General features: G+C 42.5%; 1 protein-coding gene across 3 annotated transcripts in view; it reads right to left on the bottom strand.

Moving 5' to 3' along the window:
* The window catches only part of ARHGEF3 (Rho guanine nucleotide exchange factor 3), a 311,727-nt gene extending 285,090 nt beyond the window's left edge, over positions 1-26,637 (bottom strand). Inside the window, exons 1-2 of one of the 3 annotated variants that reach the window (XM_084634596.1) lie at positions 26,287-26,637; positions 8,328-8,423 (exon numbers count right to left, since the gene is read on the bottom strand). In XM_084634596.1, the coding sequence (XP_084490722.1) occupies positions 8,328-8,423; positions 26,287-26,321 (131 nt within the window). In that variant the 5' untranslated portion in view covers positions 26,322-26,637. Of the gene's footprint in view, positions 1-8,327; positions 8,424-22,206; positions 22,227-26,286 lie in introns of those variants that run through there. The other 2 variants (XM_084634597.1, XM_084634598.1) reach the window with 2 other exon arrangements.
* Between the last annotated feature and the right edge of the window lie 201 nt (positions 26,638-26,838).

Raw genomic sequence — 26,838 nt, 5'->3', positions numbered from 1 at the left:
AATACAAGTTAAAAAGACATGGGCCACATCTGAGCTTTTTTCATTACATTAAAGGCCACATTCTCAGCTGGTGTAAACTGTCATAGCTACATTGACTTATCTAATAGATACACTAACTAGAAAAGATAGGACAGGGTACTTAAAGAGAAAAGGATATGACAAGCCTTACAACAAAACGTTCCACTGCCCCAGCAAGAGTTAAGTCACAATGTGTCCTTCACCACTGGAATTGTTCATTCATCCATCCTCCAGTAATAAGCATTTTAGTGCCAATGCAGATCAGTCAAGTTATTCTTGTCCCTAATTAGCACTCCACAAGCTGTAACATTCTTTACTCACAGCAGATTGAGACTTTAAAAGAAGTGAGATTCTAACTTTAAAGATTTAGGACACTTTAGGTTGGTTACTATCCGTGTGCAGTGTTTTCAGAACAGGGGTGTGCAAACTACGGCCTGTTTTAAGCTGGCCTGCGAGCTGCAGGGTCAGTGCCTGCGCATGGGTCAGCATGCAGAGCCGCCTTGCCGCGCCTCCACATAGGAGCCGGAGAAGGGACATGCCACTGCTTCCAGGAGCTGCTTGAAGTAAGTACCGCTTGGAGCCTGAGCCCTTGAGCCTCTCCCCGCACCCCAACCCACTACCCCAGCCCTGATCCCCATCCTGCTCTCCAAACCCCTCAATCTCAGCCTGGAGCACCCTCCTGCACCCCAAACATCTCATCCCCAGCTCCACCCAAGAGCCCGCACCCCCAGCCAGAACCTGCACTCCTGCCCCAGCCCTGATCCCCCTCCTGCCCTCCAAACCCTTCGGTCCCAGCCCAGAGCACCGTCTTACACCCCAAACTTCTCATCCCCAGCCCCACCCCAGAGCCTGCAACTCCAACCACAGCCCTCACCCCTTCCCACACACCAACCGCAATTTTGTGAGCAATCATGGCCTGATATACAATTTCTATTTCCCGATGTGGTCCTCAGGCCAAAAAGTTTGCCCACCCTTGTTCTAGAGTGTATATCTTACCCCCAAATGTCCACTGATGAGTCTGAGTGAGGGCAAAATACACTAGCACCAATAGAAACTGACATTTGAATATAAAGATCTAATACATATCAGCCTGATCCTGTAAAGTGCTGAATAGCTGTCGCTTCCATAGACTTCAGGGGCACCGGCACCTTTCAACATTAGGCCATAATGATGACTACAAGCAATGAACAGGGAAACCTGTTGGGAGAAGATGGGTTCTGCACAGATCTCCATTGATTCAGATAAACATCCGGAATTCTGGATTTTTATCCCATCCTAAATCCTGAGAGGTATTTTTACAACTGTACAAAGGAGATTTCTGTTTGATCTCCTGATATTAAGATTTTTATTTTTAAGATGTCTAAAATTGAAAAATGCACACACAGGACTACAACCCCTGGGAGACTAGTAGCTTGTGATCCCCAGATGATTTGATGAGAAGACTGAGTGGAGGATGGGGAGAACTAAAAATATTAGCAACTACGGCAGAATTGTACCACATACGGCAGAAATCATGGATAAGAATAGACAGGCAATAAACCAGAGGATTTTAAAAGACCAGATATCAGTAAGACAAGACTGACCGGTAACATCCATTAGTTTTCCACACATCCCTGTGGTGAATTACAAATAAATAATAGGTTTCAGAGTAACAGCTATGTTAGTCTGTATTCGCAGAAAGAAAAGGAGTACTTGTGGCACCTTAGAGACTAACCAATTTATTTGAGCATAAGCTTTCGTGAGCTACAGCTCACTTCATCGGATGCATTCAGTGGAAAATACAGTGAGGATGTTTTTATACACACAGACCATGAAAAAATGGGTGTTCATCACGACAAAAGGTTCTCTCTCCCCCAACCCCACTTTCCTGCTGATAATAGCTTATCTAAAGTGATCACTTTCCTTTCAATGTGTATGATAATCAAGGTGGGCCATTTCCAGCACAAATCCAGGGTTTAACAAGAACGTCTGAGGAACGGGGGGGGGGGGGGGGAAGGAATAAACAAGGGGAAATAGGTTACTTTTTATAATGACTCAACCACTCTCAGTCTCTAAGCCTAAGTTAATTGTATCCAATTTGCAAATTAATTCCAATTCAGCAGTCTCTCGTTGGAGTCTGTTTCTGAAGTTTTTCTGTTGTAATGTCACAACTTTCATGTCTGTAATTGCGTGACCAGAGAGATTGAAGTGTTCTCCGACTGGTTTATGAATGTTATAATTCTTGACATCTGATTTGTGTCCATTTATTCTTTTACGTAGAGACTGTCCAGTTTGACCAATGTACATGGCAAAGGTCTGTGTGTATAAAAACATCTTCACTGTATTTTCCACTTTATGCATCTGATGAAGTGAGCTGTAGCTCACGAAAGCTTATGCTCAAATAAACTGGTTAGTCTCTAAGGTGCCACAAGTACTCCTTTTCTTTTTGCGAATACAGACTCACACGGCTGTTATTCTGAAACCTGTCATTATGCAAGGCACTGCATTTTGCCGTATGGAGTGGAAATCTATCAACTGCATGAAAAAACTTGTACAGATACAGACAGACATCATCTTCCTTTCCAAATGCAAACAGATGGACATCGTACCAAAAGGACTGAAGGTAAAAAATCCATTACAATCTACATACCACACAGACTATGCTGACAGCTTGTGCTACACGCTCTCAAAGAAAATACGGAACCACCTGATCAACATCCTCTACAGCAAACAGGAAACAATTAAGAATGAGCTCTGAAAACTGGATACTCTCATAAAAAAAAAATCAACCTTCCACACAAACTTCCTCATGGCTGGACTTTACTAAAATTAGACAAGCCATTTACAACACACACTTTGATTCTCTACAAAAGAAAAAGGACACTAAACTTTCTAAACAACTACATGCCACAGGGGGCCACAGCAATGGTTCCCTCAACCCACTCAGCAATATTGTTAACCTATCCAACTATACTCTTAGCCCAGCAGAAGAAGCGGTCCTATCTCGGGGCTTCTCCTTCTGCCCCTCCACCCCCACGAACATGATACAGTTCTGTGGTGACCTAGAATCCTATTTTCGACATCTCCGACTCAAAGAATATTTCCAACACACCTCTGAACAACATACTAATCCACAGAGATCTCCCTACCAACACTACAAAAAGAAGGATTCTCGGTGGACTCCTCCTGAAGGTCAAGACACCAGACTGGACTTCTACATAGAGTGCTTTCGCCGACGTGCATGGGCTGAAATTGTGGAAAAGCAGCATTACTTGTCCCACAAAACCTCAGCCGTGCAGAACACAATGCCATCCACAGCCTCAGAAACAACTCTGACATCATAATCAAAAAGGTTGACAAAGGAGGTGCTGTTGTCATCATGAATAGGTCGGAATATGAACAAGAGGCTGCTAGGCAGCTCTCCAACACCACTTTCTACAAACCATTACCCTCTGATCCCACTGAGGGTTACCAAAAGAAACTACAGTATTTGCTCAAGAAACTCCCTGAAAAAGCACAAGATCAAATCTGCACAGACACACCCCTGGAACCCCGATCTGGGACATTCTATCTACTACCCAAGATCCATAAACCTGGAAATCCTGGGCGCCCCATCATCTCAGGCATTGGCACCCTGACAGCAGGACTGTCTGGCTATGTAGACACCCTCCTCAGGCCCTATGCTACCAGCACTCCCAGCTACCTTCGAGACACCATTGACTTCCTGAGGAAACTACAATCCATCGGTGATCTTCCTGAAAACACCATCCTGGCCACTATGGATGTAGAAGCCCTCTACACCAACATTCCACAAAAAGATGGACTACAAGCCATCAGGAACAGTAACCCCGATAATGTCACAGCTAACCTGGTGGCTGAACTTTGTGACTTTGTCCTCACCCATAACTATTTCACATTTGGGGACAATGTATACCTTCAAATCAGCGGCACTGCTATGGGTACCTGCATGGCCCCACAGTATACCAACATTTTTACGGCTGACTTAGAACAACGTTTCCTCAGCTCTCGTCCCCTAACGCTCCTACTCTACTTGCACTATATTGATGACATCTTCATCATCTGGACCCATGGAAAAGAAGCCCTTGAGGAATTCCACCATGATTTCAACAATTTCCATCCCACCATCAACCGCAGCCTGGACCAGTCCACACAAGAGATCCACTTCCTGGACACTACAGTGCTAATAAGTGATGGTCACGTCAACACCACCCTATACTGGAAACCTACTGACCGCTATTCCTACCTACATGCCTCCAGCTTTCACCCTGACCACACCACACGATCCATTATCTACAGCCAAGCTCTGCGATACAACCGCATTTGCTCCAACCCCTCAGACAGAGACAAACACCTACAAGATCTCTATCAAGCATTCTTACAACTACAATACCCACCTGCTGAAGTGAAGAAACAGATTGACAGAGCCAGAAAAGTACCCAAAAGTCACCTACTACAGGACAGGCCCAACAAAGAAAATAACAGAACGCCACTAGCCATCACCTTCAGCCCCCAACTAAAACCCCTCCAACGCATCATCAAGGATCTACAACCTATCCTGAAGGATGACCCATCACTCTCACAAATCTTGGGAGATAGGCCAGTCCTTGCCTACAGACATCCCCCCGCAACCTGAAGCAAATACTCACCAGCAACCACATACCACACAACAGAAACACTAACCCAGGAACCTGTCCTTGCAACAAAGCCCGTTGCCAACTGTGCCCACATATCTATTCAGGGGACACCATCACAGGGCCTAATAACATCAGCCACACTATCAGAGGCTCGTTCACCTGCACATCTATCAATGAGATATATGCCATCATGTGCCAGCAATGCCCCTTTGCCATGTACATTGGTCAAACTGGACAGTCTCTACGTAAAAGAATAAATGGACACAAATCAGATGTCAAGAATTATAACATTCATAAACCAGTCGGAGAACACTTCACTCTCTGGTCATGCGATTACAGACATGAAAGTTGCAATATTACAACAGAAAAACTTCAGAAACAGACTCCAACGAGAGACTGCTGAATTGGAATTAATTTGCAAATTGGATACAATTAATTTAGGCTTGAATAGAGACTGAGAGTGGTTGAGTCATTATAAAAAGTAACCTATTTCCCCTTGTTTATTCCTTTCCCCCCTCCCCCCCCCCCGTTCCTCAGACGTTCTTGTTAAACCCTGGATTTGTGCTGGAAATGGCCCACCTTGATTATCATACACATTGAAAGGAGAGTGATCACTTTAGATAAGCTATTACCAGCAGGAGAGTGGGGTTGGGGGAGAGAAAACCTTTTGTAGTGATGAACACCCATTTTTTCATGGTCTGTGTGTATAAAAACATCCTCACTTTTTTTCATGGTCTGTGTGTATAAAAACATCTTCACTGTATTTTCCACTGAATGCATCCGATGAAATGAGCCGTAGCTCACGAAAGCTTATGCTCAAATAAATTGGTTAGTCTCTAAGGTGCCACAAGTACTCCTTTTCTTTTTGCAAATAAATAATAGCAGATAGTTAAGATAGTCATTAACAGTTGATAAGATAGGGTGAGGTAAAGGTGTACAGATTATATGGTTCTGCAAGACTAAGGGAAAAGTAGAGAGCCATAAAAGAGAACACTATTTGTAGTGTTGTTGTAGCCATGTTGGTCCCAGGATATTAGATAGACAAGGTAGGTGAAGTAATATCTGTTATTGGACCAATTTGCACAGGCGCCAACTTTCCAAAGTGCCGGGGGAGAGGGGAGCTCAACACCCGGCTCTGCCCACGCCCCACCCCTTCCCCCAAGGCCCCACCCCAAGCCCTGCCCCTACTCCACCCCTTCCCATCCCTGATCCACGTCTTCCCACCCCCACCCCACCTCTTCCCGCCCAGTTTCACCCACATCCCCGAGCACGCCATGTCCTCGCTCTGCCCCCCCCCCCCAAGCCTCCTGAACACCATGAAACAGCTGATAGAGGGGGGCAGGAGGTATGGACACTGATCTGTGGGGCCCACCAGTGGGAGGCGCTGGGGCGGGGAGCTGATATGGGAGCTGCTGGTGGGTGTTCAACATCCAAGATTTTTTCCCCAGGGTGCTCCAGCCCCGGAACACCCATGGAGTCAGTCCCCATGCCAATTTGTGTTGGTGAAAGAGGTAAGATCAGGACCTGAAGAAGAGCTTGGTGTAGCTCAAAATCTTGTCTCTTTCACCAACGCAAGTTGGTCCAAGAAAAGATATTATCTCACCTATTTCATCTCTCTAATAAAAGAGAAAGGACATATTTAGGATGTACCCAAATATTAGGGGCATGATAAAGCAAAAAAAAAGTGACCAGAAACAATGAGCTATTAACAGCATCATTAAAATGTTTCCCCCCTGTGGGTTAAAAAAAGATGCCACATACACAAAACACAATTTGAAGTCTCATTTATGGTTTTGAGAGTTTTCCTAGAATGAGGACAGGGAAAGGAGGTGAATCTGCCACACCAATCCAGGCTGCCAAATGAATTTTACAGAAAATTCTCACATATTTATTTTATTGAAACAAATATTATTACTCAACACTAACTCCTTAACAAAGGTCCAGTTGGGGATACAATATGGTTTGCTATTATTTTTTGTTTCAATAGTATAATAAGTGAAACCATACTTCTCTACAGGTTTCAGAGTAGCAGCCGTGTTAGGCTGTATTTGCAAAAAGAAAAAGAGTACTTGTGGCACCTTAGAGACTAACCAATTTATTTGAGCGTAAGCTTTCGTGAGCTACAGCTCACTTCATCGGATGCATTCAGTGGAAAATACAGTGGGGAGATTTATATACATAGAGAACATGAAACAATGGGTGTTACCATACACTATGGTAATCTCCCCTACTGTACCATACACTATGTTAACACCCATTGTTTCATGTTCTCTATGTATATAAATCTCCCCACTGTATTTTCCACTGAATGCATCCGATGAAGTGAGCTGTAGCTCACGAAACCTTACGCTCAAATAAATTGGTTAGTCTCGAAGGTGCCACAAGTACTCCCTCTCTTTTTGCATACTTCTCTACATACAAGATAGATGTGAGTTAGCCCTCTTGGCAGGCTGGTTACACGTTCCTGGCATGAGTTTATTCTGTTGTTTTTCTTCATGATGAATGAGCAACATCAGCATATCCAAGCTAAATCAGGAGTGCAACAGTGAGATAAATGTGTGCACATAACAGGGAAGGGAAGGCAACAGAATGACTCCCCCATTATCTTCTGTGGAGCTGGAGTAAACCCTGTATAAACAAGTGGAGAGTTCAGTCTCAATGCTCATTCAGAACTTGGCCCCTCTGGTGTAAATGCCAATAGGTGTGCTGAAAGCAATGTAACGAGCAGTGGTGGTTTTACTGATGAAGCAACCTTGGTCATCATTAAAATTAGTGCTGTTTAAATGATTAATTTGTTTTGGTTCAGTCAACAAACCAAAATAAAATAATGGCAGCTTCACAATGACCCAAAATGAAAAAAAATTGTTTCATTTGTAACAATATGTTTTGTTCATTTCAACCTTGTTTAAACCTTTTTTTTAAAGATTTAAGTAAAATGCAATATAAAAAGGTGTTTCAAATTGAAGTATTGAAACATTTCATTCTGAATAAGTTAAAAAAGAAAACATTTCAATTTTGTTCAGATCTTCCCTTTCCTAACTGAAACAATTCTGCCAATTTGACCCAAATTTCTTACATACTTCTGTTGACCTAAATCAGCCTTGGTTAGCCAGAAAAGTTTTATCCAAAAAATTAATCCAGCTCTAATTAAAATGTAAGCATTTGTAAACAGTTAATTGAGGTTTCCAGTTTTCTCCTACACTTAGAATAGAAGTTTCTTTGGTAAGTTTTGGAAAATGTTGACTTTTTAATGGCTTTTACTGTACCAGCCCACTAGAAACTACAGTGAGACCACAGACTTGTTTAACAGAATATCTGTCACCTGTGAAGTGGCTCAGTTCTCCATTACCACCAATGTGGATGAGATTTAAATTGTATGACAAAGTTGAAAGATTCCATATGTGCCATCTTAGCCCTATTGGAGTCAGAGGCAGTTTGGCCAATGACTTCAGTGGGGCCAGGATTTCACCTCATCTCTTCCATTACCAAACCTGTGAGACACCCAGACCTGCACTATTAAATAAAAATAAATAAAACCCTTCCCCGCTTTTCATGTTTTATTGTTAAGACACTAGAAAGAGAGGGAAACATAAAGGAACTTAATTATTTTTTAAATTACTTCTCTCATTGTTTATTAACCTCTTGAAAGATTAAAATTAAAGATTGTTTACTTACCCAACTTTTTTTTCCTCTATTCCTCCTCGGGCACACTGGTCTATTATTTGAGGGTTGCTCATTATGCGTGCTGGGCTACTGCCATTCATCTTTTTTCTAAAAAAAGAATAAAAATATTGAGTAATTAAAAAAAAATTCAGGTGAACAGATTTATGCATTTGCAAATATATACAAGAGAAACAGAGTAGATCAAAACTTTGGACAAGCATTTTAAGACCAAATTTTGCCTGCCTCACTTCAGTAATCTCCAAGTTAATCAATGGGACTACTTGCATGAATAAATTGAACAGTATTTAGCCATTGTTTTTCAGAGTTGCTAGTTCTGCAGAAGCCAACACTGATTGCCTTTTGTTTACTTCTTTGAATGTGTGCCAGCACAGTTCATGTCAGCAGGACTATGTACAGAGCTATACATAATGTTAGTTATGTTCCCGCAGAGCAGCAGCCGGAGCGAACATATTACTTTAAGATGAGCCTCAGAACATTGGTGGATCGATTTACTTTTCAAATGTTTAAAAATGTAGAGGATCTTCTTCACTAAATTATATCGCTTCTAAGGTCAGATTTCAGCCCCAAATTGATAAAGTGCCACTTTCAGGAATGAGGCCTGAAGTCATTCTATAAAACAGCATAAACATATTCAAGTACTGGCAGTAATAATTTCCATACTGTAACATTTCGGAAAGGCACACATGGCCTAATCTGCTCCAAGTCTGTGCTTTTCACATGCTGTCAAGGTTCCTTTCCCACTCTGAACTCTAGGGTACAGATGTGGGGACCTGCAGGAAAACCTCCTAAGCTTACTTTTACCAGCTTAGGTTAAACCTTCCCCAAGGTACAAACTATTTTACCTTTTGCCCTTTCGCTGCCACCACCAAACGTCTAATCAGGTTTATTATTGGGAAAGAGTCGTTTGGAAACGTCTTTCCCCCAAAAAATCCTCACCAAAACCTTGCACCCCCCTTCCTGGAGAAGGTTTGATAAAAATCCTCACCAATTTGCATAGGTGACCACAGACCCAAACCCTTGGCTCTTAAGAACAATGAAAAAAGCATTCAGTTTCTTAAAAGAAGAATTTTAATAGAAGAAAAAGTAAAAAGAATCACCTCTGTAAAATCAGGATGGTAAATACCTTACAGGGTAATTAGATTCAAAACATAGAGAATCCCTCTAGGCAAAACCTTAAGTTACAAAAAGACACAAAGACAGGAATATCCATTCCATTCAGCACAGTTTATTTTCTCAGCCATTTAAAGAAATCATAATCAAACGCATATCTAGCTAGATTACTTACTAAGTTCTAAGACTCCATTCCTGTTCTGTCCCCGGCAAAAGCATCACAGACAGACCCAGACCCTTTGTCCCCCCCCCGCCCCGCTTTGAAAGTATCTTGTTTCCTCATTGGTCTTTTTGGTCAGGTGCCAGCGAGGTTATCCTAGCTTCTTAACCCTTTACAGGTGAAAGGGCTTTTCCTCTGGCCAGGAGGTATTTTAAAGGGGTTTACCCTTCCCTTTATATTTATGACACATGCTAATTACAAGTATAAACCAAGGCCCCCAAAATTGAGAAAGTTAATTGCATCATGAAATATGATCCACAGTAGTAATGTGAAACTTCTCTGCAAAGGTTGCTTTTGGAGGGTTTTTTGTTTGTTTTTTTAATAGTCAAACAAAATAATACCAGGTATTTTCAGCCATCAGAATCATCCTGTTTGTATTGAGCAAGCTCTGGATTTCATTAGACTCCGCCTACAGATTTATCATAGAATCACAGAATATCAGGGTTGGAAGGGACCTCAAGAGGTCATCTAGTCCAACCCTCTGCTCAAAGCAAGACCAAGCCCCAATTTTTGCCCCAGATCCATAAATGGCCCCCTCAAGGATTGAACTAACAACCCTGGGTTTAGCAGGCCAATGTTCAAACCACTGAGCTATCCCTCCCCCGCAAATATCAGGCTAACAGTATTTACATCAGCAGTACGACAGATCAGTGTCTTCTGCAGACTAATGAATTAAAACAACCAGAATGCAAGCCACCAGAAGCTAGGAAAATTTCTGGTGAACATAATGTTTTTCCTTTCTTCAAATAAAAGGGTCCAGAGATCCATTACAATGGGTACTTCCGCCAGCTTGAAGCGGAACCAGACCTGACACTCACTGGCAGTAGGGAAATGGCCCATCCCCAGCAGTTTCCTCCAGTTTTATCTATCTACACAGCAGCAAGCAGCTCAGCCAAACCTCCCTGCCACAGAGCTTTAATGAGAAAAAATTCAACCTTTATTTCAAATGTCTGACTGGGGCACCGTAGTGTAACTATCTAATTCCCAGCTTTGTCCCAGGGTTGAATTTGCCTTTTGGAGACATTGTCAACTCAGCTCCCTTTCCCCTCCCAAGATGTTTCTGGTATCCATTGCACCTGCAGGCTTCAGGGAGCGAGCAAGGCCAAGAAAGCCAGAACCAAATGGAAAGGTCTGTGTCTCCTGCTTCACCTGCCTGGCACTCTCTTTACTGATGTGTCTTACTGGGGAGCTCTGCTGGCTCTGTAGGCAGAGTGTAGTCCCCCCTGCCACATACATACACACTCAAGCCCAGTCTTGGTGGGGTTGCCTCAAACTCTAGACACACAGACACAGACTCTTCCCCAAGAAGGCAGGAATGGAATAGCTGGCTTCAGGGGTAAGTTGCTCCTACTTCTCCATCTCCATCTGGGGAGGAATGCCAGAAGGGTAGCACACTGGATAGAAAATTGGGCCTTTGTCCCTACAGTTTGCACCAGCAGCCGCACTCCTGACTGTAGAGAAGGAGTGGGCAAACTATGGCCCAGGGGCCAGCCCTCAAGTTCCCACCAGGCAGCGGAGTCTGGGGCTTGCCCTGCTCCAGCCGGGGTGTGCTCCTGGAAGCAGCAGCATGTCCCCACTCTGGCTCCTACACATAGGGGAAGCCAGGGGGCTCCACACGCTGCCCCTGCCCCAAGTGCCACCCCGCAGCTCCCACTGGCCAAGAACCAAAGCCGTAGGAGCTGCAGGGGTGACGCCTGTGGGTGGGGCAGCGCGCAGAGCAGCCTGGTTGCGCCTCCATGTAGGAGCCGGAGAGGGGACATGCCACTGCTTCTGGGAGCTGCTTGAGGTAAGTGCCCCCCAGAGCCTGCACCCCAGACCCAGCCCTGATCCCCCTCCCGCCCTCCAAACCCCTCAGTCCCAGTCTGGAGCACCCTCCTACACCTGCAACCCCTCATCCCCAGCCCCACCCCAGAGCCTGTACCCACAGCTGGAGCCCTCACCCCCCCCCCCACCCCTCAATCCCCTGCCTCTGTCCAGAGCCCCCTCCTGCACCCTGAACTCCTCTTTTCCAGCCCCACCCCAGAGCCTGCACCCCCAGCTGGAGCCCTCACCCCCTTCTACACCCCAACCCCCAATTTTGTGAGCATTCATGGCCTGCTATACAATTTCCATACCCAGTATGGCCCTTGGGCCACAAAGTTTGTCCACCCCTGCTGTAGAGCTTGGCCACCTCCTCACATTCTGCCTCTTCTCTGGATGTGGTTGGAGGGCAATGGACACTGCCAGCACTGGAGAATACAGTAAGGGGCCAACATGTCCAGCTCCCTCATCTTGCTACCTCCTCAGGGGAACCTTACTGACATCCCTGGTTGGGGCCTCCCAGGGAAATGCAGATCCTTCTGGCCCATGTGGTAGAAAGGGGTAGAATCTCTGGGGAGGCCATTTTTGAAACCTCGTTCTGTTACTGAGAGACCCAGAAGGAGCCCTTATTGTGAAGGGAAGACAATAAGACTAGCCTATTTGAAGGTAGAAAGAACAATTATTCTTCGAGATGGGTGTCCCTGTGGGTGCTCCACTTCAGGTGAATGCATGCCCCCATGCCTTCGATCAGAGAGTTTCTGCAGCAGTGCTCGTCTAAGTCATACATGAGCTATCCCCGTCTCTCACCGTTGTCGGTGCCTATCCAGCGCACACATGCCCCGACCCCCCTCAGTTCCTTCTCTACCATAGAGTCTGGAAATTGAACTCTGAAATAGATGTGAGGAGAGAGGGAGTGGAGCACCCACAGGGACACCCATCTCAAAGATCCTCAGTTACTGTACAGGATGAGTAACCTTCTCTTCGTCGAGGAGTGGATGGTCCACTTCAGGATGGTCCACTTCAGGTGACTGTTGAGCAGTGCCCCTCAATGGATGGAAGGGGCTTTGGACCTGTGTATGTAAGTGAAGATGACACTGTAAGGCCAGAGAGACATAGGTATCGAATAGCAAAGATTGTGGCATTGAAGAGTCATGTGGTTTTGGCACCAAAGTGGTCAGTGCCAATGATGCTGCTGCAGGCACAGGTGTCAGTGTTGACCTCAGAGCATTCTGCACTACTGGAAAAGGTGGTGGCACCATAAGCTGTGGGGAATACCTCGGTGCCATGTCCAGTTCCATCAGTGCCATAGCAAAGGAGGAGGGCATTCGTTTGCTTCTCAACTCTGAGTCTGTCCACTTGGGGTCAGTGGTTGTCACGGTACACGCAATACTGGAGGATCCTGGTGCCTTGTATGTACTCAGTTGCGGTCTGGTCATTACTGAGGGTAGGGAATGACCTGAAGACAGCTTCTTTTTTGCTGGGTCTTTCAGTGGAGAAGTTGATGCTCTTTTCCTCAGAGCCTTTTTTGGAGGAATGAGCCTTCTTGTGTGGAGAAGATGACATCTCTGGAGATCTTTGTCTGCTGGCCAGGATTGGATACCAGGCACAGAGACTTCTCCAGAAGAATAAGTTTGAGATGCAAATCTCTGTCCTTTCAGGCTTGAGTCTTTAAGTTACTGCAGTGAGAGCACTTCCGAGGTGTATGTATCTCACCTAAGCAGTGGACACATTGAGAGTGCCCGTCCAGCACCAGGATCGTCCCCTGGCAGGAAAGGCAACACTTGAAGCCTGATGAACCAGGCATACTGTAACTATGGCAGTTCAACTGTATAGTTGAACAGTAACTATTCAGATGGGTAGAAATAGAGTTATAAAAAGAAAAACAAATTTAAACAGAAAATAAACGGGGAAAGAAAGGGTAAATAACCATATCTAATCTATTAAAAAGTATTCTAAGAAACTCTTCTAAGCTCTAAGAATAGTATCTGTTTTCACACTGCTGGGAGCTCTGTCTCAGGCCAAGGACGGTTAAGAAGGAACTGAGAGGAGTCGGGTTGCGAGTGCTAGGTAGGCGCCGACAACAGCATGAGATGGGGATAGTGCATTCACCTGAAGTGGAACTCCTACAGGGACTCTCCTTGAAGAAGAGTTCATGTTTATGCCCAATTCATTGCATAATTATTCAAGATGAGCTCACCTAAATATTGGCTAAAGACATAAATATACAAGTTAATTATTACTTAGAGATAGCTTTGATTTGTACACACCCACCACTTGCCCAAAAAGTTGATATATTTATTCACAAGTTCTCAACTGCTCATTTTACTAGAGCTGAGCAAAATTTGGAATTTCTACCCCATAGGAAATTCCAAATTTTTTCCCCCCAAATTGGAATGAAAAGTTGAAATTTCAAATCTTTCTGCTGAATGGAAATTTAAAAAAAAATTAAATTTTGACATTCCCATAATCAAAATGCATGGGGTTTTTTTGTTGAAATTACCCGAAACTCTTTGTTTTGAGTCATTTCAATATTCAACGGTGTTTTCCCATTATGATGCATTGCCTTATCAGAATTGTAGTTTGGGAGTCTGACACACCCCATTCTCTCCTCACTGGACTACATCTCCCATAATGCTCCCAAAGTCACGTCTCCCATGATGTACCACACAGCTCTGTCAGAGGAAATGTTGTCTCAAGGTAGATATACTCCAGGGAGCCCAGCCCAGAGGAGAGAAGGGCCAGAACTACAGATCCCTTAAGGCAATCTGACACAATAGGAAAATGCAGTTTAATGTTTTGCTAAGCGAATTCTAAATGAAATGTTTCAGAACGGTTAAACCTAAACATTCAGATTTTAGTCAAATCAACACCTCATGAAGTGTTTCTCCTTGAAGTTACTCATTGAGCACAAAACTCTCTTAGAATTGCTTCAGCACATGTGTTTTAGACTGGGACTAAATTCTAACATACAATTATAACCTGTGCTGTTGTTCAGATGCAATGTATATACTGTCAAGAATTACAGTATATGTTTAAGTGACCTATATAGAATTAAAGATAAAACTACTAACGCAAGATTTTGTTCTCAGATAACAAAATATTGTGTTACAAGATTGAAATACAGACATCAACATCAGAAATAATTTTCCAGTGATATCTTAAAAATTAATTCATTCAAGAAGCACTATAAGAATAGTCCAGCAGGAAAAACAGGCTACCCACAAGTATCTCAATATCCATGTCCAACTCTTGTTTGAACTTGAAGTGTAAAGCACTGTGCATGCTTAAGCCTGAAGGGGAAAAAAAAAAAAAAATCTACCAACCCTTTCCTAATAATCTGGAGCTATTTGCCAAAGTCAGTCAATGAATATTAATTTAAAAGACTCAACCCAAGATGTAATCTGTTCCTCACCCTCATTTTGTGCAGTGAACCTTGACTGCTCCCCATAAAGGTACATGTACTGTAATTATATGCTATAGGCCAGTGGTTCTCAAACAATTTTTACTGGTGACCCCTTTCACACAGCAAACCTCTAAGTGTGACACCCCCTCCCTTATATATAAAAGAAGTGTTTTTAATTTATCTACCACCACTATATATGCTGGAGGCAAAGCAGGGTTTGTGGTGGAGGCTAACAGCTCACGACCCCCCATGTAATAACCTTGCGACCCCCTCAGGGGTCCTGACCGCCAGTTTGAGAACCTCTGCTATAGGCTATGCTAGAGATCATGCTCTGATCTGATAGAAGGAAATATTACATGGAGGAAAATAAAACCCCAGAACAAAAGCATAAGTGAACACCTTCAGACACCCAATTTATGGCAGCTATGTTACTGTCACTGTCTTGCACAGATGATAGTCTCAGGAAACATCCATATTAGTGTTGAAGCGACAAGGGAAATTTGGCATTCCCCTTTTCTTCTCCCTGCTTCTTACAACGAGTGTTGTAGTGTATGGTGTAGGAATTCTAGTGGGTGGTGTATAGAAATCTGTGTTAAAAATTGTAGAACTATCACTTTAATTACTCAGGGATATCCTGGACCTGCTTACGGACAAGGGGGTTCTACAGGAAAGTATGCAATCAGAACAGATACAGTCAGTTTGGAGGATACCAGGCCACAAAAAGTCTGCACAGGACACCAATGCAAGACCAATGATAGGGGAGTGATCAGAAGGTCTAAAAATTACATGAGAGTTGCAAACAGGTCATTGTCATCAAGTTAGCCCATGTTTCATTGCCACAGGTTGGCGAAGGCAGAAACGATGATAATCTATCTTCTGCATTCCCAGCATAGATTCCCCTACGTCAAGTCTATCATTTTGGTCTTTAAAAAACCACAGGGAACCAGCATTTGACCCCTAAAGCTCAGATTATCTCTTTTTCCTTCACTCCTTAGTTAGGCAAAACTCCAACAGAATAAAGCCTTCATGAATAGGCCCACAGTGAATTTAGTGTAACACTAAAGACCTCTACTCACAATTAACAACTTAACATTAAATTTACCCAACAGACCCTTGTGCTCCTCCCTCCCCTACTGTCCAGCAAAATGCCTCAGTTTACTGAAAATTATCTTGTGCATTTCTGTCTGACAACGGAACTGTGGAAAAATCTTTGAGGGTTTCATTGTAAACCCCAGTATCAACAGTGTCAGAGGAGTAATGAAAAAATAAAATAAAATAATTTACGTTTGCCACAGTGAAAAATCAGAGAGGATAGGGAGAAGGTTACTAACTGCTGCTCCTTGTTCTCTGAGACAAGAGCCCTTACATCCAGAAAGCCACATCATCAACCCTTTACTAGATGTACAGAATTCTGTACTTTTCATTGAACGCAAATGGTTACAGCTCTGCTGCTTTCTGGAAAGTCTCTCATTTACACACACACACACACACACACACACACACACAAGGCAGAACAGCTTCTAACTAGCACATTGCCTTAAGCAAATAGCATGTTAAAGCATAGATTTTAAGTGTATGTAATTAAATAATGATGCTGCTTCAGCAGCAAGTGCTGCAAACAATCCCCTCTGCAAAAGTTAAATCAACAATTTTCAGATACTATGCAGCGATTGCCAGACATGTTCATACCACTAAGACACTTGGCATAACCTAATACAAAGAAAAAGAGGTCCTTCCAACAACATACTTAAGATAAGTTAGAATCAGAATTGAAAAAAAAACACCCTACATCTGTAGTGGGTAGAAAAATCCCTCAAGTAACAGGCAATGCTCGGAAATTTCACATTGCATAATCACTTCAGTGCAAACCAGTACATTGTGGACCTTTCTTTCTCATGCATTACAATTATTCCAAATAGTTTTTGACCACAGTGCAACAAATACAGAATGCCATTATTTAGCTCCTTGAAGCTGACCTGCAATGGCAGTCATTTTGCTTTTGAAATATGTGCCTAATGCTCCAAAGAACTTGCACAAGGACTTTTTAAAAATACATACCTTAAATGTACTTTATCCTCTCCCGCAGGTCAGACCTCACAAGTCTCACCACACAATTAACTCCTGTTCCATTTAGAGGAACAAATATGTTATATAGATACAAGTGTACATACAAAGGTACACTCAGAAGGCAAGATAATCATAACGTACTGAAAATGTAAACAAGCAGATGGAAGTAGGTGGCTCAGAGGATTATATATGGCATATAGAGCCTTTCACTTCTAGGTTGTCAGCATCACTTCAGATCCATTCCAAGTTGGTGGTAACAATCTGTCAGTCACTATCTGACACCTGTATGTTAAATGAGCTCATGTTCCAATCCACCTCCTAATGAATCAGTGTCCATTTTATAAAAAATACCATGTGCTAGGCTCTATTATTGGCAATTGCATCAGAACAGTCCAGGTTTCAAAAGGGACAGGACCCTAAAATTGTAATGGTGCTATGGGCCACATCAAGGACTATAGAACCCCATCCCACTGCTAATGGTAGTTAGGATGTTTATCACAGTGGTTCTCAATCTTTCCAAACTACTGTACCCCTTTCAGGAGTCTGATTTGTCTTGTGTACCCCAAGTTTCACCTCACTTACAAACTACTTGCTTACAAAATCAGACATAAAAATGCAAAAAAGTGTCACAGCACACTGCTACTGAAAAATTGCTTACTTTCTCATTTTTACCATATAACTATAAAATAGATTAATGGAAATATAAATATTGTACTTACATTTCAGTGTGATAGTTGAGCCTTGTCTGAAGCCAGAGCTCCTGGCAGCGGGGCTGAAGCCTGAGCCCCGCTGCTCGGAACTGAAGCATGTAACTTAGCTTTGTGGGGCCCCCTTGTGGCGTGGGGTCCCAGCCAGTTTCCCTGTTTGCCACCCCAAATGCTGGCCCTGAACTTGCAATCCCCCTAAATCTGTCCCGCAACCCTCCCTGGGGATCACAACCTCCAGGTTGAGAAACTGATCTAAATGAGTTGAGTACCCCCTGGAAGACCTCTGCGTACCCCCAGGGCTCTGTGTACCCCTGGTTGAGAACCACTGAGCAGGTAAGGGGGGAAAAAAATGCCTGGAAACTAGACACCTTTGGTAGACCATGAATGCTACTGTTAGTCTCTGCACAAAGGAACTTAAAGCAGGAGGCAATAGGGAACAATGCAAATTTCTACCATACTGAATCCAGCACCACTAACATGGTATTCTTTAATGCAGCAGAAGAATCACTAGTTTGCAATATAGTTGTGAGTGGGCTTAATCCCTTAGTTCTGAGCACCTACTTTTTTTCCTGCAGTGACCAGAAGCCACAAAAGCATGAAGCCAACCAAATACATTACAAAACATCCTAGAATAAAATTCAAGCAAATTGATGGGTAAAATTGCAGTGCTGATGCCAAAGTTGCACCTGTTCTTAAGACTGGAGTCACCTTTCAGTTACTAAATGCCCTTGAAGGGTCCAATCTCCTACTCACTCATTTCAGTGAAAGCAGAAGTGAGTATGCTCATGCACCCCCACAAAAAATGTAAATGCGTATTCTTTCCAGACTGTTGTATTTCCAAAAAAGGGGTAGCTTTATGAAAATAGGAATTATAGAATGGCTCATACCATTGGTTCATCTAATCTACAATCCTGTCTCCTGGAAGGAGCATTAGTCAGTTTTGCAGTAATTTACATTGGTGAAATAGAGGGTGAAAGGGTATGACATTACTATGTTGAAAAACTACTACTGGCAAAGTACTGGTTTTGTTTGTTGAAAAAACAAAGCAAAGCAAAAAATCTAAGTGATTTCAATTGGGGGGGAAGGGGAGAAGGGCAGTCCTGTCTGTAGAGAAAAGTAGCTTTAGTAGTTTATCCCATAAAAAAATAAACAGACTCAAGTGTTTCAATACTCTGTGTCCTTCTCAGTAATCTCACCCACACACATGCGCGCAGACATGCACACACACAAAATGTTCTTTCGTATCTATGAATATGTGAATAAGAGTTAATACACTCAAGTACAGAACACTTTTGTTGTTATAACTTATGAAGTTTAATAGCAATCAAAGATATTTAATTCCACTGAATTTGTTCCCATTAAGTCTTATCTGTCATTTTGTGGCAAGTGGAATAATTCAACAGGTCTGTTTTTATTTTTTCTAATGCCAGAAGTGAGGCAAAATAAATGGGCCATATAGTACTACTGATATACACTAACACTTGCCCAGTAATTTAAACTGTTGATTCTGTCTCTCCCCACCTCCAAACCACCAAAACTTAAATGGCACAATCTGGCCCTTAGTGCTCATCTGTTTCTGTCTTGATTTTGGCTGAAATCTTAGAAGTTATATGAGTGTAAGAAGCTCTGCTGATTTTGTTCATCTGGTTCAAGTTAATATGCTTGTTGATGATCTCAAGTACCAACAGTTCTACTTTTATATTAAGACACTGCCTTTGTGTCTTCTACGTCGATACTACGCAGCAAAACAGTGCTGAAAGGTTCTTTCCAAAGATTATGAGAAGTATTTCTGTTACCAATTCTAGTGACTCATACAGTTAGTAACATGAGAGAGGAATTTAACTCTATCCTCCTCAAAACACCAAATTTGAAAGTAAAGCATTTGAGGTGTTATTCAAAAATATTGTTCTAAGATGGTAATGGGGACAAATCCTGCAAATTTGCCTTGGAAAGAATACCAGAGTCACTTCTGAGGAGTATATTAAGTAAAAAGGGCTTTTGGTGGTTTCAAGTAATTTTAAAAAAGGAAAAATTATGAAGATGCAAAAAATAAGCATCCTTCTGGAACACTAGAGAAACTTCCAAACAAAGCACAATTATGTTTTGTTCAAGTAAATTAAATGTCTTACTACAGGCAACATTTAAGTAAAACATTTTTAGAGAAGAAGTGAAGGCAGATATACACACAACCACCAGTTTGCCTAATCACAAGATGGCAAGCATCCAAAATACTGCTGCTCCCCATGCTACATGCCCTTCCCTCAAATGCGAAAATGGTTTACATTCAGCAAATACACTGCACAAGAATGAAAATGAAAACTAAGAAAAAATGACAAAATAAACAAACACCTTCATAATGCTGAGTTTCACCTGTCTTTAAAATAAAAATGGAATTTTCTACTTAGCTTTAAATTATGATTCCTCTGGCCTACTTCCTTTAAAAAAAAATCCTTAAAAAAATTAGGGCTATTATCTCAAACTCCCTGTGCTAGAGCAGGGTGTTATAGGGCACATGGTTCAATATGTCTGGCCAAATCCTTTTGCATGTTTAGTTTCCTGATAGGGTGCTAAACAGAATTACCTATGAAGATAAAAGGAAAGTGCATGATCCTAGAATTATCTTCAATCTGTAGCCTTTGAGACTTACTCAGATAGGATAGCTCAGTGGTTTGAGCGTTGGCCTGCTAAACCCTGGGTTGTGAGTTCAGCCCTTGAGGGGACCATTTAGGGATCTGGGCCAAAAATTGGGGATTGGTCCTGCTTTGAGCAGGGGGTTGGACTAGATGACCTTCTGAGGTCCCTTCCAACCATGATATTCTATGATCCCCAATCCTGCAAGTGCTCCACACATGGGAGACTGGGGGCGGGAAGAGAGAGGGAAAGAGAGAGAGAGAGAAAACACCATACCTATGGAGAGCAGCTTCCAGCTGACATGGTAAGGGACTCAGTCAGGAGAACTTGCTCCCTATGGTTATTACATATCTTTGATACAGTAACATAATATTGATTTTGACAACATATGTTGCTTGAAGCAGAACATTTTAAACCTCATGATTATATAAAATACAGTTTATCATTATTTCTGGGGCAAAAATGTATCAAAGGAATGAAACATAATTGCTGAAATATAAGAGACTATATCCAACATGCCTATTCATTAAGGACATATTGCTTTCTTACTTACAATTCCTACAATTTCTCAGGGGAGGAAACACGGAATTAAGTGTGTAAAATAAATGAAGTTGTACCATTTATTTAGCTACCACAGCAAGTTAGAACCCAATTAGGTTCCAAAAGATAACACTGACACTAAAGCGCCATGTGGACCAAAACAAACTACAGTTGCAATTAAGTATCATCAGTTTGTTAGCTACCCGAAGAGATGTTCCACTGTTGCAGAGTGAAATTCCTTCCAATAGAGGCTCTGGCATGACAGAGAGCCACTCAAGTCCAGATTTCTCACCACCCAACTTTTCAGAGTTTGCACAATCTTCAGTGTCATGGAAGTCAACAGAATTTTTAACACACAAAAATTGTTCCATTTTAGCTATAGCAGTATAGTTAAAGCAGTACGAAGTCCAGCATGGGTGCAATTATACCAGTATAATTATTCCCATACTGAAAGAGGAATAAGCTATACCAGAATAACTATTTCAGTTTAAAAAAAATCACTCCCCTATCTGAAATAGTTATAAACAGTACAAAAACTAGGTGTAGCCAAGCCTTAGTTAGGTGATTAGGGAGAAGTAATAAAAACAATTAAAACATGTCCCTTTGTTTAGGCATTAAGGGCCTGACACTCAGATGTCAAGCATCTCAACTCTTACAGCTTGATCCTGAACAGTGTTGAGCACCTGTAACTTGACCGGGACCTAATAAAGGCACCTCTGGAAATTCAAGTACATTGTTTACATTTCCATGGTTTAAAGCGCACCACTTACATGATGCTCCTGTGCACTGCTTTAACTCTACCCCCGGTTAATACACATTTTGTATAGAGATGTTTACTTCATAATAGCGACTTTGGAGCTATGGCTACCTCAATGAATGTATATGAGATATTTGTTAGTCACAGATTATTAGAGCATATTTATAAAGTCCTTTATTTGATGACAAACATAGTACAATGTAAAAAGAAAAGGAGTACTTGTGGCACCTTAGAGACTAACCAATTTATTTTAGCATAAGCTTTCGTGAGCTACAGCTCACTTCATCGGATGCATACTAGTTCCACAGTATGCATCCGATGAAGTGAACTGTAGCTCACAAAAGCTTATGCTCAAATAAATTGGTTAGTTTCTAAGGTGCCACAAGTACTCCTTTTCTTTTTGCGAATACAGACTAACACGGCTGTTACTCTGAAACCTGTCATGGTACAATGTAATAATTCTATATACTATATCAGTTCAAACTTTTAGTCTTGTGCAGTGGTTTAGCTTGCTTGCTACAGCTTTCATGGGAGTCAAGCAATTAAAACTCCAAAACAACATTAAAACTTGAGGAACATGATTCAGAAAGAAAGGGGGGGGGGGGGTGACACCATACAGGTTCACAGGAACTAACCTTCAATCCAAATCCTTGCTATGGATAAAAATAGCTGCAAGGAAGCAATTGTACAGCCTCACTTTCTCCAAGATAGATTCTGGTTAAAATTTAAATAAAGAGACCTACAAAATTAAACACAAAAAGGCTAGTTTAAAATAACATTAAAGGAATTGACTTAAACCCACAAAATTCTTTGAAGTCTCCTATTAAGAGGATCCCTCTGCCAATCACCCTTATGTATTATAAGTGAAAAAATAACAATTCATATGGAATTATTGTTCAGAAGGAATGAGAGATTTAACTGAATTTAAGCTGCTTGCAATATAGCTCAGTGCACACAGACAACTTCAAAAGGATTCTAAGTGTATTTATTATAGTTTTTGTACTAATGGGGGAGAGGTTATCACATGTAGTACTCAAAATAATTACAAGCTTCTTGAACCTAATAGAAACTTTTAGGAACTTAAAATACAGACAGTAAATTTCATATTATTGAATATCAAGCTGGATAAGCTGAAGACTTGGAATAAGCCCCAACAACCAGTTAAAACTTCTCATTCATGTGTAGAGAGTGAGAGAGATCTGATACAAAATAACACTCACACAAATCTCAGACCTTGAAGTACCTGGGCTCAGTGGGGCAAATTAAGAACAGAATGTGGTTCTAACACTGAATTGGGGGTCTTTAAACTCACTAAAGGTCTATCTTAATGTTACATCAGGGATTCATTGCATGAACCATATTTCAGGCAGTGCTGTGTAGTATACTTGGTAAGTCTCCTTAAAAGCAACTAAATTTTATGGAATATCAGTACCACATAGGAAAGAAACAGCTGGTTCACAGCAAATAGGTTAACATCTACATTGTTGATGAAATTGTTTAGGGTGTGTGTATATATATACACATATACACACACCTTATATCTTCCAAAAAAGCATACCTAAAAAGATCAGAATAAATTGACTGTGGTTGCACTAAGCATTGCTTCAAAGATGACATTTATAAAACTATTAGGTTCATAACAGCCTCAGAAAAGTAGATACAAAACATACTTAAAATATCTTGTTTGAAAGATTTGTAGCATATGACTGTTTTACTTTTAGTTGCTCACTAAATATACCAGTGAACAAAAATCAAGATGAGAATCAGAGCTTCAAAGTTTAGGTGCAAACTCTCACATAGTTTAAGTATTCAGGTCCAGCACTTGGGTTTGAACCCATCTTTATGCAAAAACAAACATTGCTAAAAGCTAAATATTCCTATCTGGAAGACAAAAATTAACTTCTAAATCCAAATTTAGGCAAAAAGTTGCTGAGCCTCTGCAGCTTTGTTTCACTTCAACTCATGAATGGCAAAACAAAATACAGGAGAAACTCGGAGTTATGAACACCTCGGGAATGGAGTCTGTAACTCTGAAATGTTCATAACTCTGAACAAAATGTTATGGTTGCTCTTTCAAAAGTTTACAACTACACATTGATTTAATACAGCGTTGAAACTTTATATGCAGAAGAAAAATGCTGCTTCCCCCCCCCCTTTTTTTTTTTTAAGTAGTTTACATATAGTACAGCACTTTTTTTTTTTTTTTGGTCTCTGCTTCTGATTGTGTACTTCTGGTTCTAGATGAGGTGTGTGGTTCACTGGTCAGTTCGTAACTCTGGCGTTTGTACTGTGAGGTTCTACTATAGATCCTAATTATGGTCCATGCATTTTCATAGCTTACCTGCTGAAAAAGCAAGAAACTCCCTACAAAACACCTCACTCCAGATTCTATGCACAAATATTACCAGACCAACTAAGAGCACAACAATGATCCCAGGGAGAAGAACTGCAAAATCAAAAATGGAACTGAGGTTTGAGGAAATCCATGGGGAGTGAGGCCAAAAATACTACAATACATGTGCTACCCTGGCAAGTCACAACCTCTTGTTTTATCACTGATTTTTAAAGCACAACTCCCCTTGGAAATTAATAGGGATTTCTGCTCAAGACCTGAAGTACCAAACTACAGAAAACAATAAAACATTGATAAACATTTATATAGATAGCTAAGCAGTGGTGGCTGTCTTCACCTCAGATTACAAGAAACCTGAAAGTTTTCTATACATTTCCACACACTAAGGTCTTTACTGCAGATTCTACCATGTGTGAAGCAGCTCACTGCTCCATACTTCCCCACTCCCCTGCACGGTATCTAGTTTTGTGATCTCTGCAATGAGTTCGTTATCCATAGCCATTAACAGTTACTACAGTTTCATGCAAGCAGACTCCTAAAAAAGCTGCAGAATTGGGGTCCTCAGTAGCTCAATTCTGTAACAAATGTTTGAAGATCAAAAAATGTTTCTATTCTTTTACTGCAAAAGAGTGCATATGGCCCTATGTACAGATGAGAAAGTATCTACATACAAATATAAAAGCATGCTTATACACATTCACAAAATTTTAGTAGTATGGAGAAAAATAAACATACCACCTCATAAAACCAAATTATTTGGGGTAAAATAGCCCCTCTCACACACACATTAAATTAGATCCATAGCCATTCCCACATCACAAAGGTGACCCTGTTGAAGTGCCACTGGCAGTGAGTAAGAATTTAGCAATATTTCACACTTACAGTGCATAGTGGTTTTCCTCTTCAAAGAACTTCACAAACATTAAAGTTAATTCACACAACTATCTATTACAGGTTAATTAACACTAGCTCTGTTTTGAAGTCTATATATAATCTGCTGCTTTTAATTTCAGAATCCTGTGTAATTACAACAACACCATGTGCTCTTTCATCTCCTTGGTATGTCAATTTTACAAAACTTGAGGCAGCATTGTGTAGTGACTGAGGTACAGGACTGAGAATCAGAAGTTCCCTGGGCTTGATTCTTCTTCCACTTATATCAGCATAAAGCCCCGGTCCTACAGATACTTACACAGAGTGACTTTGAACTCAGTGGGTATGTCTACTCTGCAGCTGGGTGCACAAACTGGCACTGGAAGGGCTCAAACTAGCATGCTGTACCTTGGGAGGCTCAAGCTAATCACCCAAACACAGACCTAGGGAGTTGGGTGGCTAGCCCAATCCTCTGCTAGTGTAGACTTTGCACCCCTGTTACTTTCAGTGCACAAGCACAAGTCTGTCTACGCAGGCAGGGAGGCTGGCTCCCAGCTGCAGTGCAGACATATGCAATGGGACTACTTGAATGAGTAAAATTACTCATGTTGTAGAGAGTGCAATTTTCAAAGCAACCTAAAAGAGTAAGGCACCCTGGGAGTTGGGCACCTAACTCCCTTGAACTCTTTTGAAAATCCCAGGCTGTTTGCAGGACTATGAAATAAGCAGTTAATGGAGTAACACATGTTCCAGAAGAATCAGGCCACACAGTGTAATCCTGGATTTGCCACTGACTCATTCTGTAGCCTTGAGCAAGTCACTTCACCTCTCTGGTTTTTTTAGGTGTAATACAAGGATAAATGAGTTAGTGTTTGTATAATGCTTTGAAAATGTATGGTCCTATCCCTTTCCCGCCTATTATCCTTACTTATCTTTAATAAACTTGACCCTGCAAACCCTGCCTGATGTGTGAATCCTACAAAATCCGTGGCGGTTTTCCTCAAAACCCTCTGCAGCGTGCACACACAGCCGCCAGTGGTTGTACCGCTTTAGGTATAGGGGGGTAGTTAAAGCCGTACAAAGCCCCCTGTCAGTCAGCAGGCTGGGAAAGAGCTGCGGGTGGGTGTGTATGGGGAAACCCAACCTACCCTGGAGCGCAGCCTCGGCTAAGCTGGTGTGAATCCTCCCATTAACCTCTAAATGACTCAACCTTCCCTCCGTGTCATGGGACGGGAGGCGCTGCTGGAGTTCCCTCCAGGGGGCTTTCTCTGAAGCAGATGTGGCCAGTTCACCGCTCGGTATCTGTTGTTGTTCGCGGCTGTTTGGGGACGGCCAGACGAGCCGCTCACAATGGCCCCGGCAGGATCTGTCCCTTTCCGCTTGGCAGGCAGCGGCAACCCCACCCCAGCCCCAAGCAAAGCTCCCCTCCCACCTCAGGTTCCCATGGAAGTGGTCAGAGCTGAGGAGAAACCAGGCGCTGGCACCTTACCTCGTACCTTCCCGCTGCTGCTGGGCTCCCTGCATTGGCGGCTCGGAGCTGCAGCCAGGGCAGCGACTCTGAGGCGGCGGCCCGAACTCCAGCTCGCAGAGCAGCGGTTGCAGCCCCTGGCAGGGGCCGCAGAGCGCTCAGGGATTGAGCGGGGGCCACTTTCCCCGGGCTCCCTCAGCAGGCCGTGGGGAAGGAGGAGGAGGCGACACAACGCAGCGCCCGGCGGTGCTGGGCCCCAGGAACTTCGAGCTGCAGCGAAGCGGCTGTCAGGAGAGGCCGGGCACCCACATTCCCCACACGCCAGGGAAGTCCGAGAACTTCACACGCCAGGCGTTCTCCGGCGCAGTTCTACCCCCAGTTCAAGGCCAGAGTCCCGCCCCTTGGCTCCTGTGTTCAACAACCTCCCACACGCCTGTCTCTCTCTCTCACACACACATTCTCCCTCTCCTCTTTTCTCTTTCATTTGCCCCTGCCCTTCCTATTTAAGAGTCGTCTCTCTCTCTCCCTTCTTCTCCTCACACCCTCCTCATTCTCTGTTTCTCCCTGTCCCCT

The sequence above is a fragment of the Lepidochelys olivacea genome (genome assembly GCF_965140295.1).
Source record: "Lepidochelys olivacea isolate rLepOli2 genome assembly, chromosome: 7".
Taxonomy (NCBI): Eukaryota; Metazoa; Chordata; order Testudines; family Cheloniidae; genus Lepidochelys; species Lepidochelys olivacea.
This window is presented reverse-complemented; position numbering and strand designations above follow the sequence as displayed.